Source organism: Petaurus breviceps, unplaced genomic scaffold (assembly GCF_028583685.1).
Source record: "Petaurus breviceps papuanus isolate PSGF00001 unplaced genomic scaffold, PetGlider_PUasm1.0 91133, whole genome shotgun sequence".
Lineage (NCBI taxonomy): Eukaryota > Metazoa > Chordata > Mammalia > Diprotodontia > Petauridae > Petaurus > Petaurus breviceps.
Genome location: NW_027187419.1, coordinates 7779359 through 7795941, shown reverse-complemented (window position 1 = coordinate 7795941; position 16583 = coordinate 7779359). Strand labels below are relative to the sequence as shown.

Sequence of the window (16583 nt, the reverse complement as noted above, 5' to 3'; positions counted from 1 at the left end):
TTAATATCTTTTTTTCACTAGATAACCTTTGTTTATTAGGGGAGGAAAAACACTTCCTACTTTCTAACACTAGCAAGGGGGATCTCTCTACACAGCCTCTCCACAGACTGGACTACCTCTGACTCAGGAATAGCTAGATGATTTATTTACTGCCCAAAGGGCATGACTGATTCAACCTATAGTCCTCTTGCTGATTAAGGAAGTTTTAGTTACCTTTGGGTGGTATGAAAACTTTTAACCCCTCCTTTAAAGATCTTCACTAACTTTATATCTTTTGACTTCTTCCTGAATTACTGAATCAAACCTCCAAGTTTGATATCTGAATGGAATCAGTTACACCACAGAATCCTTTGGTTACACAATAGTAACCTTAGGTAGGCAGGTGGGGTTAATGGTCTAATGTTCACCAAGTACTGAGTAATTTTAGTAGGAGGATCCACATTCTCTCTCCACTTCTGCCAACCCCAAATCGCAGGCCAGGAACCCTGAGATTGGGAACCCCATGTGTTGGATGATGGGGATCCTTAACTGAAACTTTTGTATTTGAACAAGAGGCAGAATGTTATTGTGGAAAGGGCACTGCATTTTTAATCAAGGTACCTGTTCTGTACATAAAAAGTAGGGAGGGAGGGAGGAAGGTGGATTACAACAATTATTCCCAGGACCAGAGTGGTTTCTGAGGACAAATCCACAAATGGAAGGCAATACAATTCTGGAGTCCTGTGGGAGCAACACTGCTCAAATCCATAGTTGGGGGGGGGAGGGGAAGGGTTGTTACTTAGTGGGTCACAGCACCACAGTTCTGTGATGGGAACAAGTTCTACAATCTTTGATTTGCTTCACTTCAGGTACACAGGCAGAAGGTTGCCAGTGACCGTGAGGCACCTCAAGGTTTGATCAGTTCAAGTTGCATTCTGGGTCTGACTCACAGGCTGCAAAAGGCCATTCTGCAAAATCTAATCTATTAGATTAGTATATTCATTAGACATAGAAAACTAATTATTATAAAAATCAGAATTCCCTCCACAAACCTGTATTTTACTATATCACCAACAATTTTGGGCAAGTCCTTTTATATTGTTAGCCCTTAGGCCGATCAGCTATAAAAGTTTGCAGTGTGGCCTACTGGCATTTGTTGTTCAGTACAGTCCTACTCTGTGACTCCACGTGTGGTTTTCTTGGCAAAGATACTGAAGAAGTTTGCTATTTTCTCCTCCACCTCATTTTGCAGATGAGAAAACCGAGGCAAACAGGATTAAGTGACTTGCCCAGGGTCACACTGGATTTGAACTCAGATTTTCCTGACTCTACAGTAGCCCCTAGCTGCCCTAACATATTGAATTAAAATCCTGGTTCTGCTTTTTATTGTGTACCTTGGGTACTTAAGACTCTCTGTGGCTCAGTTTCCTCATCTGTAAAATGGACCAGACAACTTTAAGTGTTTCTTCTGATGAGGTGCAGGCTCTGGGAGCCCCTTGAACTCTCCTTGAATCTTCCCTAGTAAGGCATTTGCTTGAGGCCATGGGCTTTAAGTGGTGCCTCCGCCCAAGTCTTTAGCTCTCTTTTGTCCAGCAATTTCCCACCCTGGAACTGGCCTAGCCCACCATAGTCTGTCGTCTCCAGGTGGTATCTGTGAGGCTTGTAAGCTGGCCAGAATCATCTGACACAGAGTGAGTCTGTGCTAGGTCATTCTAGGGCGCTCTCACACCACATGGAGGGAAGATGGGGTCTCATAAGAGAAGGTTGTGGGAGGGATCTAGGGGTGGTCTAGAAGAGGAGTTTGGTGAGGGTCTTCAGGAGTCAATGATGTCAGACTCCAGTGAAGAGATTGAGGGTGGGAAGTTGCTGGAGGCCACCTGGAGACGGCAGACAATGGTGGGCTAGGCCAGTTTAAGAGTGGTGCTGGAGGATCCAGGGTGGGAAATTGCTGGACAAGGAGGGCTAAAGACTTAGGCAGACCCACCACTTGAGGCCTGTGGTCGCAGGCAAATGCTTCACAGGGGAAGATTCCAGGAGAGCTCCGGGGCTCCGGGAGCCTGCACCTCATCACTTGCACTTCTGAACTATGGCCCTAAGACCATAAATAAGGGTCTCGATGGCTCAAACACTCTAGTCTTACTTTTCTGTTAACGCCTGGACTGGCCTGAGCCAGTCACTCAAGGTGCCTCAGTTTCCTTATCGGAAAAGTGAAGGGCTGGAGCAGAGCCACTCTAAGAATCCCTCCCCAAATCAAATCCCACGTGCATCGCAAGGAGCACTAGGGAAGGGGGACGGGGAAGGAGTGGAAGCGGCCCACGGGCCAGGCCCCCCCTCCCCCGCTCCTCACGTTCCCTCAATTCTTCTGCTCTTTCCCCCTCCTCGCAGCTCCTTCGAGGCCCGGCCCCGCCTCTCCGGTCCAGCTCCCGAGCCTCTCCAAGGTTCGCTTTTCCCTCACGCGCACGATGCCCCGCCCCAAGCTCGTCCTCCCTCAAACCGCAGCTGGAGGAACTGGGCAGGGTGAGTTGGAGGGAGTCCCGGGTGGGGCGGGACTTCCCGGGCTCATTTACGACGCTGTGCGACCGTACGGCGCGGCGCGGTTGACGCCATTGTCGCACCGTGGTCGGGGAGGTCACATAGAAGACGGCGGCGGCTGCAGCGGCGGCTGCTCCGGGTCCCGGACGCAGGCTCTCGGTGGCACTATGTGGCGAGTGTGTGCGCGGCGGGCCCGGTGCGCGGCCCCGCGGACGAGGCTTGGGAGCCCGGCCGCAGCCGCGGCCCCTAGGGAGGGCTCTGGAGGGCTGGCCCCAGTCCCGGCCGCGATCCCAAGTCTCTCCCGTTCTTCCCACAGCAGGGCCAGGGCGCTGCAGGGCTGGGGTCCTGGATCCGGCTCGGGGCCCATGCCGCGGGCTCGTCTCCTGCTGCTACAGCTCTTGGGGACACCGGGCCGGCGCTGGTACAGCCTTCCACCCCACCAAAAGGTGAGGCCGCCCCGCCCGCCTTGCCTGGAAAGCCCACCCAGGCTTCCTTGACCCGGGGGTCAAGAGCCTCCCAAGCCTAGGCCGGCCAGTGGGAAGGTCTGACCACCTCCCGCCCGCGAGGCCTCCCCATCCTGCCCCACCCCCACCCCATCCCGATAGCTGGAGGCCGGGAGGGGATTTGTGGCTCCTCTGGGACAGTGTGTGAGTGACAGATTGGAAATGTCATCTGAAAGGTAGCATTCTTCTTGCCAGATCCACACTGACAGGGGCTAGCGGCAAAGAGCTGTAGCATCTCACCGGGCTCCAGAATGGGGCCCCCGAGCCAGTGAGGGAGCTATAAAGAGGTAAGAAGCAGTGCTTACTTTCTTTTCAAAGCAAGTGTCTCCTCTTTTCTTTCCAGGTTCCTTTGCCTTCTCTTTCCCCCACAATGCAGGCAGGCACCATTGCCCGCTGGGAGAAAAAGGAAGGTGAAAAGATCAATGAGGGTGACCTTATAGCAGAAGTAAGTAGTTTGGAGAGGTGCTAAACTCAAACAGTTTCTGATTGAGGTGATTCATAACTAACTTTTAATTGCCTGGATAGTAGTAGTCTGAAGTATGCTGCAGCTTTGCAGGCTATCTTTGATAAGTTTGTCGATCTCATAAATGGCCAAGCTGATTTTTATCTGAGAAGCCTTTAATAGCTTTTATGGTCTCTTTACAAAGGTGGAAGTTTTGTTTTCACTTTACTTGTGAATTTTTAATGCCACATTAAGTTAATAAATGTCAGTCTGGCCGTAAAGTATTTAAACATCCCTTGTCTTCTGTTTGAAGGTTGAAACAGACAAAGCCACTGTTGGATTTGAGAGCCTAGAAGAGTGCTATCTGGCTAAGATAATTGTTCCAGAAGGTACCAGAGATGTTCCAATTGGAGCAGTCATCTGTATCACTGTTGAAAAGTAAATACTCTCTTGATTTCATCTGTTTGAAAATTGCCTTGCATAACAGTTGGATATTGATGTGTTTGAACCTATATTTGAGGGATGGTCAGATGTTATCTTTCCTTCCGTGACTTATAAGGATAACTAAACTATGTGTGTTTTCCTCATACCTTAGGGCAGAGGATGTGGATGCATTTAAAAATTATACACTGGATTCTGCAGCAGCAGCAGCAGCAGCCACCCCGCAGGCTTCCACAGCACCTCCCCCTGCTTCTGTGGCTTCATCACCTTCTGCTCAGGCTCCTGGGAGCTCCTATCCTACTCATATGCAGGTAAAGCTAAACTATTGAACTTTCTCAAGAATTTACCCTTTCAATTAATTATATTTGTGTGTGAATTACTTATCTCGGGGAAGCTTAGAAACTGAAATATATAGTTAGATCTTTCTACAAAGATGAAACTGTTGCCATTTAGGAGTAAATATCAAGCATGAAAAACTCAAGCTGTTCCCATACCTGGAGGGTTCACTTCAACTTAATCTCTGCCTTTCATAATACTTATCTATCTGTCTTTAGGTGATAGCTCTAATGTGAAGCCTTCATTGATTCTGTTAGTTCTTACTGCTCATTCCCTTCTATGTACCTGTTTGTATACATGTTGTATTCCCAGTGTCTATCATAGTCCCTCACACTTAGTAAGAATTTAGTGTAGAAAATGCATTTTATTACCACATGTGTTTTAGTAAGAATTTAGTGTAGGAAATGCATTTTATTACCACATGTGACCTTGGACAGCTCCTTTGACCTCTGAGTCTTCGTGTCTCCACTTGTAGATCTAGTTTAAAGCTTCATTCTTACCATGACAGGGACACTGCAAGTATAGTAAATTAAGCCCATAATCAATATTTATGGTTTTCTTTCTAAATGTATTATAATTTAAATACAGATATTTTTGTCAAGTTCCTTTCCTTTTGTTTGTTTACGATTGTGTCCTCTAAATTTAAATGGAATGATTCCAATCTTTCATTTTCTGTATATGACTTTCTGCTGCACAAAGCATTGATAAAGTTTGAAGTTAGGAAACTGACAGCAACTAAAGAGTTTTTTGTATGTTTAAATAAGCACCTTATATGTTTAGAAACATAAGACAATTAAATAAGGCTCTCTTACTATAAAGATTTTATGACTTTAAACTAATTAACAAGATGAACATTGAGTTCGTCAGAGTTGCTTGAAACAGATCAAGTGTCTGTTCATAATAGATATATTTATTCATTTTAGAGATAAAGCATGGTAAATATCCAGCAGTATCTTCCCCCAAAAGTTGGTTCAAACCAGTGTATCATTTATATGGTTCTATCCTTTGCCACCTTATATAGATTTCCAAAGAGGAATCATTTCTTTTGGGGGTGGGGAAGGATCATACTCATATAATCCCACTGCTATTATCAATGAGAAGCTGGTATATTTAGTTTAAGTTTATATTTCTTCACTGTGTGTACCATTGTTGTGATCCCTTGAATAAGGTTTAATTGTGGTCCTTTTGTTATTTTCTCCTTTATACTGAGACTCTACCTTAATCATGCATCTTTGAGAATTCACAGATTTTTTAAAATTATTCCATTAATTTTAACTTAGGAATCAAATAATGATGACAAACTTTAGAAGGAAGATTGTTTTTAGTCTGTCACCTGGTTGCTGTTTTGGGGGGTATCTGAGTAAGTGAACATCATGATGGTGATTATAGAATTGTTGTGGCTCTTTGATAACCTTCTAAATAGTTTTTAGAAAAAATGCTACTAAGAGCCTGCTATGGAAAGTTAAAAAATTCCTGTTGAAAATGTTTTGTGATTTTTCTTCCTTAGAGATCTTGGAAAGATAACCCTGAGTGATTGTGTCAGGAATGCTTCCTTTGAATGAAAAGACAAGGCCAAAAATTTCTTATTTGGCAGCTAGAATACAGGAAAACTCCTTTCACAGGCTAGGTTGGGACCATGGTCTTTCCATAAAAATTGAAATTGAGTTTATCATAAGAATATATTGCCAGAGCTAGAAAAGAAACTTTATACTTTAGTTTTTGTTGTGCAGTTAAATGCTGATTGTCCAGGGAATGGTTAACTATGTTATCAGATACCTTGAGAGGGATATATCAACAGATTTTTTAGTCATCTGCTACTTTGGAGGAAGACAAAAAAGAGTATTCATGAGGGTTCCTGTTTCATAGGAAATTGAACTGGTAATTTTGCAGGTAAAATACAATAAAAATGTTGAGAAATTACTGAGACACTGAGTTGCTTTCATGGCCTGGCACTAGGAAGATTTAAAGTTGGGTTACTGTTGTATTCCATAAAAGTGGCATTTCAGTTAATATGGTGTAAGGGAATCCCATAGTTATAGATGACTTGACAGAGTGCGCCTACCTGGTTCTTTACTTGTTGAGGTTTTCTATTATGCCTGTTGAACCTGCCTCTTGGTCCAAAGCAATATCTGTTCAGGTGTCTTTTTTGTTTGTTTGTTTTATAGGTCCTGCTACCTGCTCTCTCTCCCACTATGACTATGGGTACAGTTCAAAGGTGGGAGAAGAAGGTGGGTGAGAAATTGAATGAAGGAGACCTGCTGGCTGAGATAGAAACAGACAAAGCCACAATAGGTGAGATTTTTACTTGAGAAATTGAGGAAGACACATAGTAGTACAGTGGGAATACAAGATGGCCGTCCTATCCTGTACAAGTTGTGTGATAGCATGAAGATTTTCTAACTGGTAGGGTTTATCTTGTGAAGACAAGTTTCACAATGAAAGTGGCTGTCTGATCTGTGACAAATAGGATTCTGATCTGCCCAGTGAAATGTCAGTTTAGAAATTGTATTTGAACCAGAGTTTGTTTCACAAGTAATGATTGTGACACCCACAGTTTCTGGGAAGAAAAGATAGGCTATAGAGAGGTATTCCCACAAAGAGGAAAGAAAAGGAAGAAATAAGAAGCAGGCTAAATAATCTCTTTTGGAGTTCATTTATAGCTTGTTCGGTTTCCTTTTCTGAAGTTGCATTATTTTCTTGTGTTAATCTGGATATTTTATATTTATAAAAACATTCTCAGGTTCTCAGTTTTATTGACATTGTTGGACAGAATAGTTTCTAATAATTTCCTTATTTGATGTGAATTTTCATTTTTCATACTACAATTTGTTTTTATTTTTAATTAAATATCAATTTTTTAAAGCCAGCTCCTAGTTTTATTTATTAATTGAATGGAGGTGGGTTTTTTTTTTTTTTGCTTTATTTTGTCCCTCTTATTTAGATTTTCAGATTTTTGTTTTGATACTTATTTGGATTTTTTTAGTTTCTAGATTTTCAGTTGCATGCCCAATTCATTGGTCTTTTTCTCTCTCTCTTTTGTTGATGAAAGTGCTTAGAGGTATGTTTTCCTCTAAGGACTGCTTTGGCTCCATCCCCAAAATTTTGGTATGTCGTCTCATTGTTATTACCTTTACAATTATTTATTGTTTCTGTCATTTGTTCTTTGATCTGTTGATTCTTTAGGATGACTTTTTGAGTAGGATTTTCATTGCATTGTGGTCAGTAAAGGATGTGTTTAGTTTTTCTGCATTTATTTGTGGGTTTTTTTTTTAATGCACTAGTATGTGGTCAGTTTTTGTAAAGGTGCCATGCTGTGCTGAGAAGTTTGTAGACTCTTTAGTATTTGCCAGAAACATGTCACCTCTAACTTAAAACTTCTATTCAGAACTTTAATTTCTTTCTTGGGTTTTTATTTTGTTTTGTTTTTTAGAGTTGCATAGCTCTGAAAGGAGTACTTTGATGTCTCCTCACAACTATAGTTTTACTATTTATTTCTCCCTGTTAAATTTTCCTTTTGAGTATTTAGATGCTATGCCATTTGATGCCTGTATGTTAAGTATTAAGATTATTAGTTCATTGTCTATGATGTCTTTAAGTATAATGTAGTTTCTTTGTTTTTCTTTTAATCAGTTATTTTTGCTGACGCTTTGTCTGAGATCTTGATTGCTATGCCTGCTTTTTTGTACTTCACTTGCCACATGATTTTTATTTTAGCCCATTATTTTTACTGTATGAATATTTTGTAAGATGTGTTTCTTATAAACAACATTTTGGGTTCTGCTTTCTAATCTATTCTGTTATCCTCTTCCGTTTTATGGGGTGAGTTCATCTTTAGCATTCACAGTTTTGATTGTTAATTGTGTATTTCCCTCCATCCTATTATCTTGTCCTTTTTCTTTTCTGTGCCTTGCACCCCTCTCATTAAAAAGGAAAGGGTGATGAAAGGGGAATGTGCTGAACTACATTTTATTTAGTCTTCTACTCTTTTGTCCCTTTTTTGTTCTCCTAGATTAGACCCCAATCCCAGGTTCTTACCTTTTCTTTGCTATTAAGCCCCTCTTTATAATTCTGAGGTTAGAGTTTGTTTTGCTTATGACTAAAATCCTTTGCTTAGTCTACCCTCTCTTTTAGCTCTTCCCTCCTTTCCCAATTCCCTCCTATTTCCCTTTAAAATTGAATATTCCTACACCAAACTCTGTATATGTGTTTGCTTGTGTTTTCTACCCTTCTTTCCTTGACTCAGAACAAAATGAACTTCCAGTAATGCACCAGAACTGACTCCTTACTCCTTGTTTTCTACTTGTATACTTCTTTTATGTGAGATCTTGAGTTTTTCTTATTTCTTCCAAGCCCATTTCTAGTGTATTTGAATTCCTCTCTATTCTTCTGTAATCTCTTCTAATTACGCATGTGTTTATCTTTTTTTGACTCCTATGATTGCATTTCAGTTTCTATTTAGCTCTTTTTTATCAGGAGTGCTTAAGAATTAAGTGCTTAAAAAAGGTTTATTTTTTCCCTATAGTATATTTAGTTTTGTTCTGTGAATTATTCTTAGATGTAATGACAAATCTTTCTTATCTTTGGAATATTGTATACCAAGCTCTTTGCTTTTTTCTAGTGGTTAACTGTTAAGTCTTGTGAGATACTGCTCATTGGTTCCTTGGTATTTGAACCTTTTTTTCTTTAACCTGGAAGTTTTGGACTTTTGCTGTGACATTTCTTGGGAATTTTCGTTTGAGTTCCCCCCCCCAGGAAGTGATGGGTGGATTCTTTTAATTCCACTTTGTTCTCAGTTTCCTATATACCTGGGCAGTTTTTGTGTATATCCAGGCCTTTTTTGAGTGGTGACTTTCAGGTAGTCCACTGATTTTTATATTTTTTTTCTTGTTTTCTAGGCCCTTTTTTTTTTTAAGTTTACCTTACTTTTTTGTGTTTTTTGTCTTTTTTCTTCCAGTCTATAGACTTTGTTTTACTATTTCTTGCATATGGAGTTATTAACTTCTCTTTGGCCCAATATAATTTTCAGGGAGTCTTTTTTTTTTTTTTAAATATCCTGCAACTTTCTCAAGGGAGTCTTTCACCTTGCTGCCCATGGACACAGAGCATTGCAAGCTACATGTCTCTGTCTTTGGTGGCACTTGGAATCTACCCTGGACAGCTTTGCTGGCAGGAGGCCCCAGAAGAATTTCTGCAGTTCTGGGGTGGAAGAAGTCACTTATTCTAGTTTCTGTCTTGATTTCTTGGTCATTCAGTGTGGTATGAAGTTTATAGTTTTACTGGAGTAGATATGTTGAAGCTTACAGCCTGCCTCTGATTTAGGCAGAAAATGAAATGTGCACTTATTCTATAAAGATGGGTATCTCTATTTGATTCAAACCAGTTCCCAAATAGAAAAATACCATAGATACTTGGTATCTAGCAATATACCAAGGTATATTAGCAGATAGATTCATAGAGACATGCATTGGCTGAACTGGTCATTTTGGATTCACCAGTATTGTCTGGTAACCTGTTTTATTTCTCCAGAGCTTGATGTCTATACCTGTGCTAGTGCCATTGGGCATATTTATTGCAGTTCAGATGTTTATTAAGCACTTGTATTATAATTGGGTATGTTTGTACCCTTGACACAAATTGTTGTGCCATGCGACAGCTTGGGAGTAACTTCCATTTAGAACTGTAATGATCTGTATTCTTCTCTTAAGCTAAAACTAAGCACCAGTTCTGTCTATACATTACCCTCACAAAACCATAAACTTAATTATATTCACCCTATATGATTCATTGGATGTTTTCCTTTAAGATTAATCTGTAAGGGGGCGACTAGGTGGCACAGTGAATAGAGCACCAGCCTTGGAGTCAGGAGGACCTGAGTTCAAATCCGGCCTCAGATACTTAACACAAAAACTAGCCCTGTGACCTTGGGCAAGTCACTGAACCCCAATTGCCCTCAAAAAAAAAAGGCATAAGAACAAAAGATATCAACAAGAAATAAGAAAATTTTAAAAAAAGATTGATCTTTCAGAAGTAGTTTCTGACATTATAAAGGGAATTCTTTTCATTTAAGAACTCCATGCTTTGAATTATATGGAAGAGTGGGAACCTTAGTGTCACTTAATTTTTTTTTTTTTACTAAAGGTTTTGAAGTGCAAGAGGAAGGATACCTGGCAAAAATTCTTATCCCTGAAGGCACAAGAGATGTCCCTCTAGGAACGCCCCTCTGTATTATTGTAGAAAAAGAAGCAGATATTGCTGCATTTGCGGATTATAAGCCAACTGGAGTAACTGATATAAAACCTCAAGCACCACCACCCACCCCAACCCCGGTAGGTATGACTCTGGAATTGAGGGAATGGGAGAGAGTAATATTCTTTAATACCTCAGGGGTATTCACCTAATGGTGAATAGTTTAACCCTTATAGCTATGTTTCCTGCTCTCTTGGAACCTGCTGCTGAGACCAAAGCATACTGAAATGCCCAAGTATTGATGTGACATGTTGTTTTCCTGCTTTAGATGTAGGATCTCATACTTATTGAAAGGTAAGATTTTATTTCCCATTCTGTTAGAATCATAGAATCAAAGAATTGGAGGGAATTTAGAAATCAGCAGTCTGATTTCTTAGGCAGTGGGTAAATCACCTACATAGTATCTCTGAGGAGAGGTACCCACTTTCTTGTTGAATACTTCTAGAGATAAAGTGTGCATTGTGTCATGAAAGAGCCCATTTTGGACAGCTATTATTCTTCCATATTGGGCTAAAATCTACTTCCTTGTAACTTTCACCCGTTGGTCATAGTTCTTTTCTCTGAAGTCACATGGAACAAGATATGTAGTATGTTTTTAAGCCAGCCTGTCTGTATTCTTAGACTCTTCTAGCCTCTGCTAAGGCAGAATCAATACTGCCAACTAGGTTTTTGTCCAGCCTTTTTGGAAAACACCAAACACACAGAGACTCTTGATCTATTTATAGAAAATAAAGCTTTGCCCCTGTGTAGTTTGACTATTTTATTTACTATTGGGATTTTTTTTTACCATGAGGAGGTTCTAGGCCTTTAAGATTATTCTCTCTTCACTATTTTGCTTATAATAAGAGTCTCTTACTAACAGTCCTCTTTATGCCTGGTGCTTATGTATCATAGTTTGGTATGACCAGAAAACAAAAACTAAATGTAAGTATTTGTAACACACTGGAATGGAATCTTTGCCATTAGCATGACCTGATACAGTGGAGATTTCAGTGTTTTTTAAAAAAAAGGTCATTTCAGAGCTTCATAGGATCATAAAATTCGAGGCTATCAAGTCTAACACCTTCATTTTATGGATGAAGAAACTGAGACCCAGAGGTTAAATGATTTGGCTAGGGTCCCAAAGCTAGTAATGGAGGCAGAATTTGAATTAGGGCTTTCCTGACTCCCAAGTCCAAGGTCCTATCCACAATGTCATGTTGCTTTTCATGCTTGTAATATATCATTTCAACCATAACATGTTCTCATGAAATGGACTCTAATAATATTATAGTGGAGGTATCTGCACTTTTTTTTTTTAAAGTAACTAGCTCAAGGTCACATGGCCAGTTATTTCCGGGGGTGGTGCTGAGTGTCTGAGCCCCGTATTCAATCTCCAGGTCATCCCAACACTGGAGCTGGTGCTCTTACTCGCCGAGCCACCTGGCTGCCCCTAAGCAATTGGGGTTAAGTAACTTGCTCAAGGTTACATGGCCAGGTGTTTCTGAGTGGGTGCTAAGTATCTGTGCCAGGATTTGATCTCCAGGTCATCTTAACACTGGAGCTGGTGCTCTTACTGGCTGTGCTACCTGGCCGCCCCTATGCACTCTTTCTTAATTTCTTTGCAGGGGTGGGGAACCTGCTGCCTCCAGGCCACACATGGCTTTCTGGGTCTTTGGGTGTGGTGTTTTGACTGAGTCCAAGTTTTACAGACCAAATTCCTTTATTAAGGGTATATGTTCTGTGAAGTTTGGATTCAGTCAGAGCCACACTTGAGGATCTAAAGGGCCCCGTGTGGCCTTGAGGCCACAAGTTCCTCACCCCTGACCTAGGATATCACACCCTTACTTGCTGGTGCTTTACAAAGGGAATGTAAATTTTCTTCTGAAACTTTTTTGTTTCTGTTTTTACTCTGGAAGACCAGCCTAAACCCCAGATCACTCTGGCTCTCAGTGTTTGGGCAACTAGTGTCCCTGACCTAGACCTACTTGGTCTTTGTTTGGTTCCTGATTGGCTGAGAATTGAAAGTAAATAACAATTGTTTTTGTTCTGGTCAGAAACCCTGAGGCTCTTCCCTTCCCTGATTTTTTTTTAAAAGTGACCTTTCTTTGCCTCTTTTCTTATTGAGCCTTCATCTCTGACTGGGTGTTGCCTCAGTCTCAAACTCTGAGACCTATTTACAGACTTTAACTTGAAAAAGCCAAGGTCCCACACAAGGTCCTGGTCCATCTCTACTTGTCCTGATCCATATCTTGGCCACTGCACAGGGATGGCTCCAGAGGAGAAAGTGAGGCTGGTGATTTGTGAAGCCCTCTCTCACTTAAATGCAATTCATTTGAATGTCATGGCATCACCTTCCTGATGTCATGGTCCTCTTCCAGAACAGAGAACAAATAGCAATTCTAGAATTATTCATATACTTAAACCTAAAGTAATGTTGATTGAATCACCTAAGGTAATTAAAAAAAATAATCTTGTGTGTATTTAACAACAAAATTATATTTTAGAGAACACTAAATCTTTACTTCTTATACATGTAAAGGTAGAAACTGACATGATATTTGCCATTTGGTGTACTAGGATGTTGTGAAGATTAAGCAGATGTATGATCTCATAGAAAAGCAAAAATGATGTAATTAAAATAGCCACTCATTTAAAAGAAAATTCAGATCTTCATCTCGGAGACTGACCTTACCAATGGGACACTAACTCTGTCACTCCTTATCTTTGTAAGGTGGCTGCTGTTCCTCCTACCCCTCCACCTACAGCCACTGCACCTTCAGCCGCCCGTCCAGCTACTCCTGCTAGTACAAAAGGAAGGATATTTGTGAGTCCTCTTGCTAAGAAATTGGCAGCAGAGAAAGGGATTGATCTTACACAAGTGAGAGGTAAGTCTGTTTTTCTGAAAGTTGGCTTTACTAAATGTTTGATTTTTTTTCTCTTGTTTTTATATTGGCTTCATTTCCAATATAACTTTCCTATTAGGGGACAGCTTTTTCTTATGAAAAAGAAGAAAAAGTCAATCAGTCAAGGTCAAACAGTATAGGCTGCATTCCACTTCAGTAGTTTTCCATTCTTGCTCTTTTTCCTTTATTTTTTGTCACCACACAAAGAAGAGAGTCAGATTCTCATATTCTTCTTCTGGGTCGATAATAATATGTAATATTCAGTTTTGAGGCTTCTTTGTTATTTCCATTTACATTGTTGTATTCATCTTGTACACTGCTTCCTTGGTTCTACTTATGTCACTTTACCTTAGTTCATATTTTCCATGTTTTTCATATTCATCATTTCTTACTCCACAATGATATTCAAACACATTGTTGTACCAGTTCGTTTAGCCAGTCCCCAATGAACAGCACCTTTGTTCCAGTTTTTTTGATACCATAAAAAAGTCCTGCTCTAAATATTTTATTGCATATGAAGTCTATCTTTGGGATATATACGAAGCAGTGAGGTCTCTGGGTCAGAGGATATTTTAACTACTTTTTTAGCATACTTCCAAGTTCTTTTCCAAAATGGGAATTGTTTATCTCCTTTTGCCACTTATCCAGTGGAGAATGGCTCTGAAAGGAGGTTTTAAAGGGACATTTTGTGATCATTTTTCTCCTTTGGGCATAGCAGGGCATAGTGTGTCCAGAGTTTGGGGAGGATCAAGCCTTCTTCTGCTTTTGCAGTAATAGCATCATATGGTGCTTATTATGTGCCAGGCACTATACTAAGCAGTTAAAGTTATCTTATTTGATTCTCACAGCAACTCTGGAAGGTGCCCCATTTTATAGATGAGAAAACCGAGGTAGACAGAAGTTAAGTGATTTGCTCAGGGTCACACATCTAGTAGGTATTTGATGCCAGATTTGAACTCATGTGCTCTGATTCTAGGCCCAGTGCTCTACCTACTGTGCAACCCTGCTGACTGTGTATGGTACAGGGAAGCCAAACTCTTTATGCAAAATTCTGCATGTAGCTTACTTTCATATATTGAAGAATGATAGTTGGACTCATATACATTCATGTTTGAGGAAGCCATAGGACTGTCCAGGACCAAGGAAAAATCTTTGTGCTAGATTGATTGGTACAGCACTAGAAATTACACTAGAAATCCAGTTATATTCTTGTTTATTTCTTCCAGGAACAGGGCCAGAAGGCAGAATCACCAAGAAAGACATTGACTCCTTTGTGCCTTCAAAGGCTGCTCCTGTGAGTTGAACTTGGTCCCTTTTGCTTAGTGTTCTAATCATTTGGTTTACATGTTGAATATTACATTCTGTACATTTGTATGAAATTAATTCCAGAAATAATAAGGTTTTCTCTGTTTCTGTTTAGATTTACACTAATATCTTCACATAATTTTGTCTAATCCTAGTTATTAACAGAATAATTGGTCCTGATTACTGGCTTAATTCTAGGACTGTATAACAGAGCAAATCTAACTTGCCTCATGTTAACATCTCTGACCTTGCCTTTATTAGGCCATTTTGGTTAGAAAATCATGCATAGAAGCCATGTAACAATATTGCAATTAATATGGTTGATAATATTTTCTTTTAAAATAAAGGCATGCAGATCCTTCTAAAACTGCATTTTTTTTTCATTCAGTCCTTTGATTTTATCTATGTAGAGAACTTCTTGATGAGGAAACTTCCTCTACATTTGTAGATTAAGAACTGTTTGGCACTTTGTGATTTTAGAGAATTCTCTGCTGTGAAGTTATGCAGCTTGTCTGTGGTCACAGCCAATTTGTGTCATACACAAGAATTTATTAATTTAGGTCTTTTTTACTCTCAAGCCCAGCTCACTAGCTATTATACCATACTGCCTCCCAAGCTCTGCTCTCCATATCTGCTCTTCTTTCTTCTTACGTAGAATAACTTTACATTAAAGGGTTATTAGTTTCTGTGAAAATATTAGGGAGGAAATTACTCCAGTCTAAATAAACTACTGGTGGTACTATGACTTAGGGGAAATAATGCTAAAATATGAATTCAAAATTCAGATATAGGTCAAATAAGTCTGCCAACTAAAGATGACCTGGAAATAATCTTTTTTTTTTTTTTTCAAAACATTGAATTTTCATTCTAATATCTCTAAATAGGTCACTTGAGAATATTGAGGATCTTAGACGTAAGTTATTCTAACATTGGTTCCTAGTTTTTGAGTTCTTTTAACCTCCTTGTTCACAGGCTCCCCCTCCTACAGCTGCCATGCCCACACCAGCCCCAGGAGTGGCAGCAGTTCCTACCGGTGTTTTCACAGATATCCCAATCAGCAATATTCGTAGAGTAAGTGTGCTTCTATAAATCTAGAAACAGCTGTTGGGTTTGCTATTAAGTTGCTAGGTACAAACTGGTGACAAGGTGATTTCTTAATTGAGGGGTGAAATGGCTGAGATATTGAGGTACTTGGGATTAATCAGTGACTTTGTTCTGCTTTAATGAATAGAACAGGAAAAACTAAGATAAAATGCATGCTCTAGTTCCTTAATCTTGTTGATACGTTTCATTGCTAATTGGTTTGACAGTTATTGATATTAAGGATTTTTGCTGGGGAGTGGGGGGAATGAAGGGGAGAAGAAAATAGTGAAATCTTTACATAAGTGATTATTTACATATCTGCCCAAATGACATTTTTTTGTTTTAGGTTATTGCCCAGCGTTTAATGCAGTCCAAACAAACAATACCTCATTATTATCTTTCTATTGATGTAAACATGGGCGAAGTTTTAGAAGTACGGAAAGAACTCAATTTGGTAAGATGTTTGGAAATTCTTATCTGGGAATAATTTTTTTTTCCTATGTGCTGTGCCTTTATACTAGGTCTATTGAATATTACCACTGACCTCTGATTGGCTAATTGTCTTTTTTTTAAGGGGAGAAAATGATGTTTCATTTCAGATCTTACCATGCTTCATATCTCTTCTTTTTTTTTTTTTCCAAAGCAATCAGGGTTAAGTAACTTGCTCAAGGTTACACAGCCAGTTATTTCTGGGTGTGGTGCTGAGTATCTGAGCCCAGATTTGATCTCCAGGTCATCCTGACACTGGAGCCTGTGCTCTTACTCGCTGAGCCACCTGGCCGCCTGTAGCAGCAAGCACCCCAAGCGTCCTCAGGGTTTGCAGCTACCACA

General features: G+C 40.0%; 1 protein-coding gene across 1 annotated transcript in view; it reads left to right on the top strand.

Moving 5' to 3' along the window:
• Window positions 1-2567: 2567 nt before the first annotated feature.
• The window catches only part of DLAT (dihydrolipoamide S-acetyltransferase), a 26847-nt gene continuing 12831 nt past the window's right edge, over window positions 2568-16583 (top strand). Inside the window, exons 1-10 of the mRNA XM_069080373.1 lie at window positions 2568-2957; window positions 3358-3459; window positions 3770-3894; window positions 4052-4208; window positions 6399-6525; window positions 10372-10559; window positions 13193-13346; window positions 14591-14658; window positions 15642-15740; window positions 16099-16206. Coding sequence (XP_068936474.1) covers window positions 2679-2957; window positions 3358-3459; window positions 3770-3894; window positions 4052-4208; window positions 6399-6525; window positions 10372-10559; window positions 13193-13346; window positions 14591-14658; window positions 15642-15740; window positions 16099-16206 — 1407 coding nt within the window. The 5' untranslated portion in view covers window positions 2568-2678. The remainder of the gene's footprint in view (window positions 2958-3357; window positions 3460-3769; window positions 3895-4051; window positions 4209-6398; window positions 6526-10371; window positions 10560-13192; window positions 13347-14590; window positions 14659-15641; window positions 15741-16098; window positions 16207-16583) is intronic.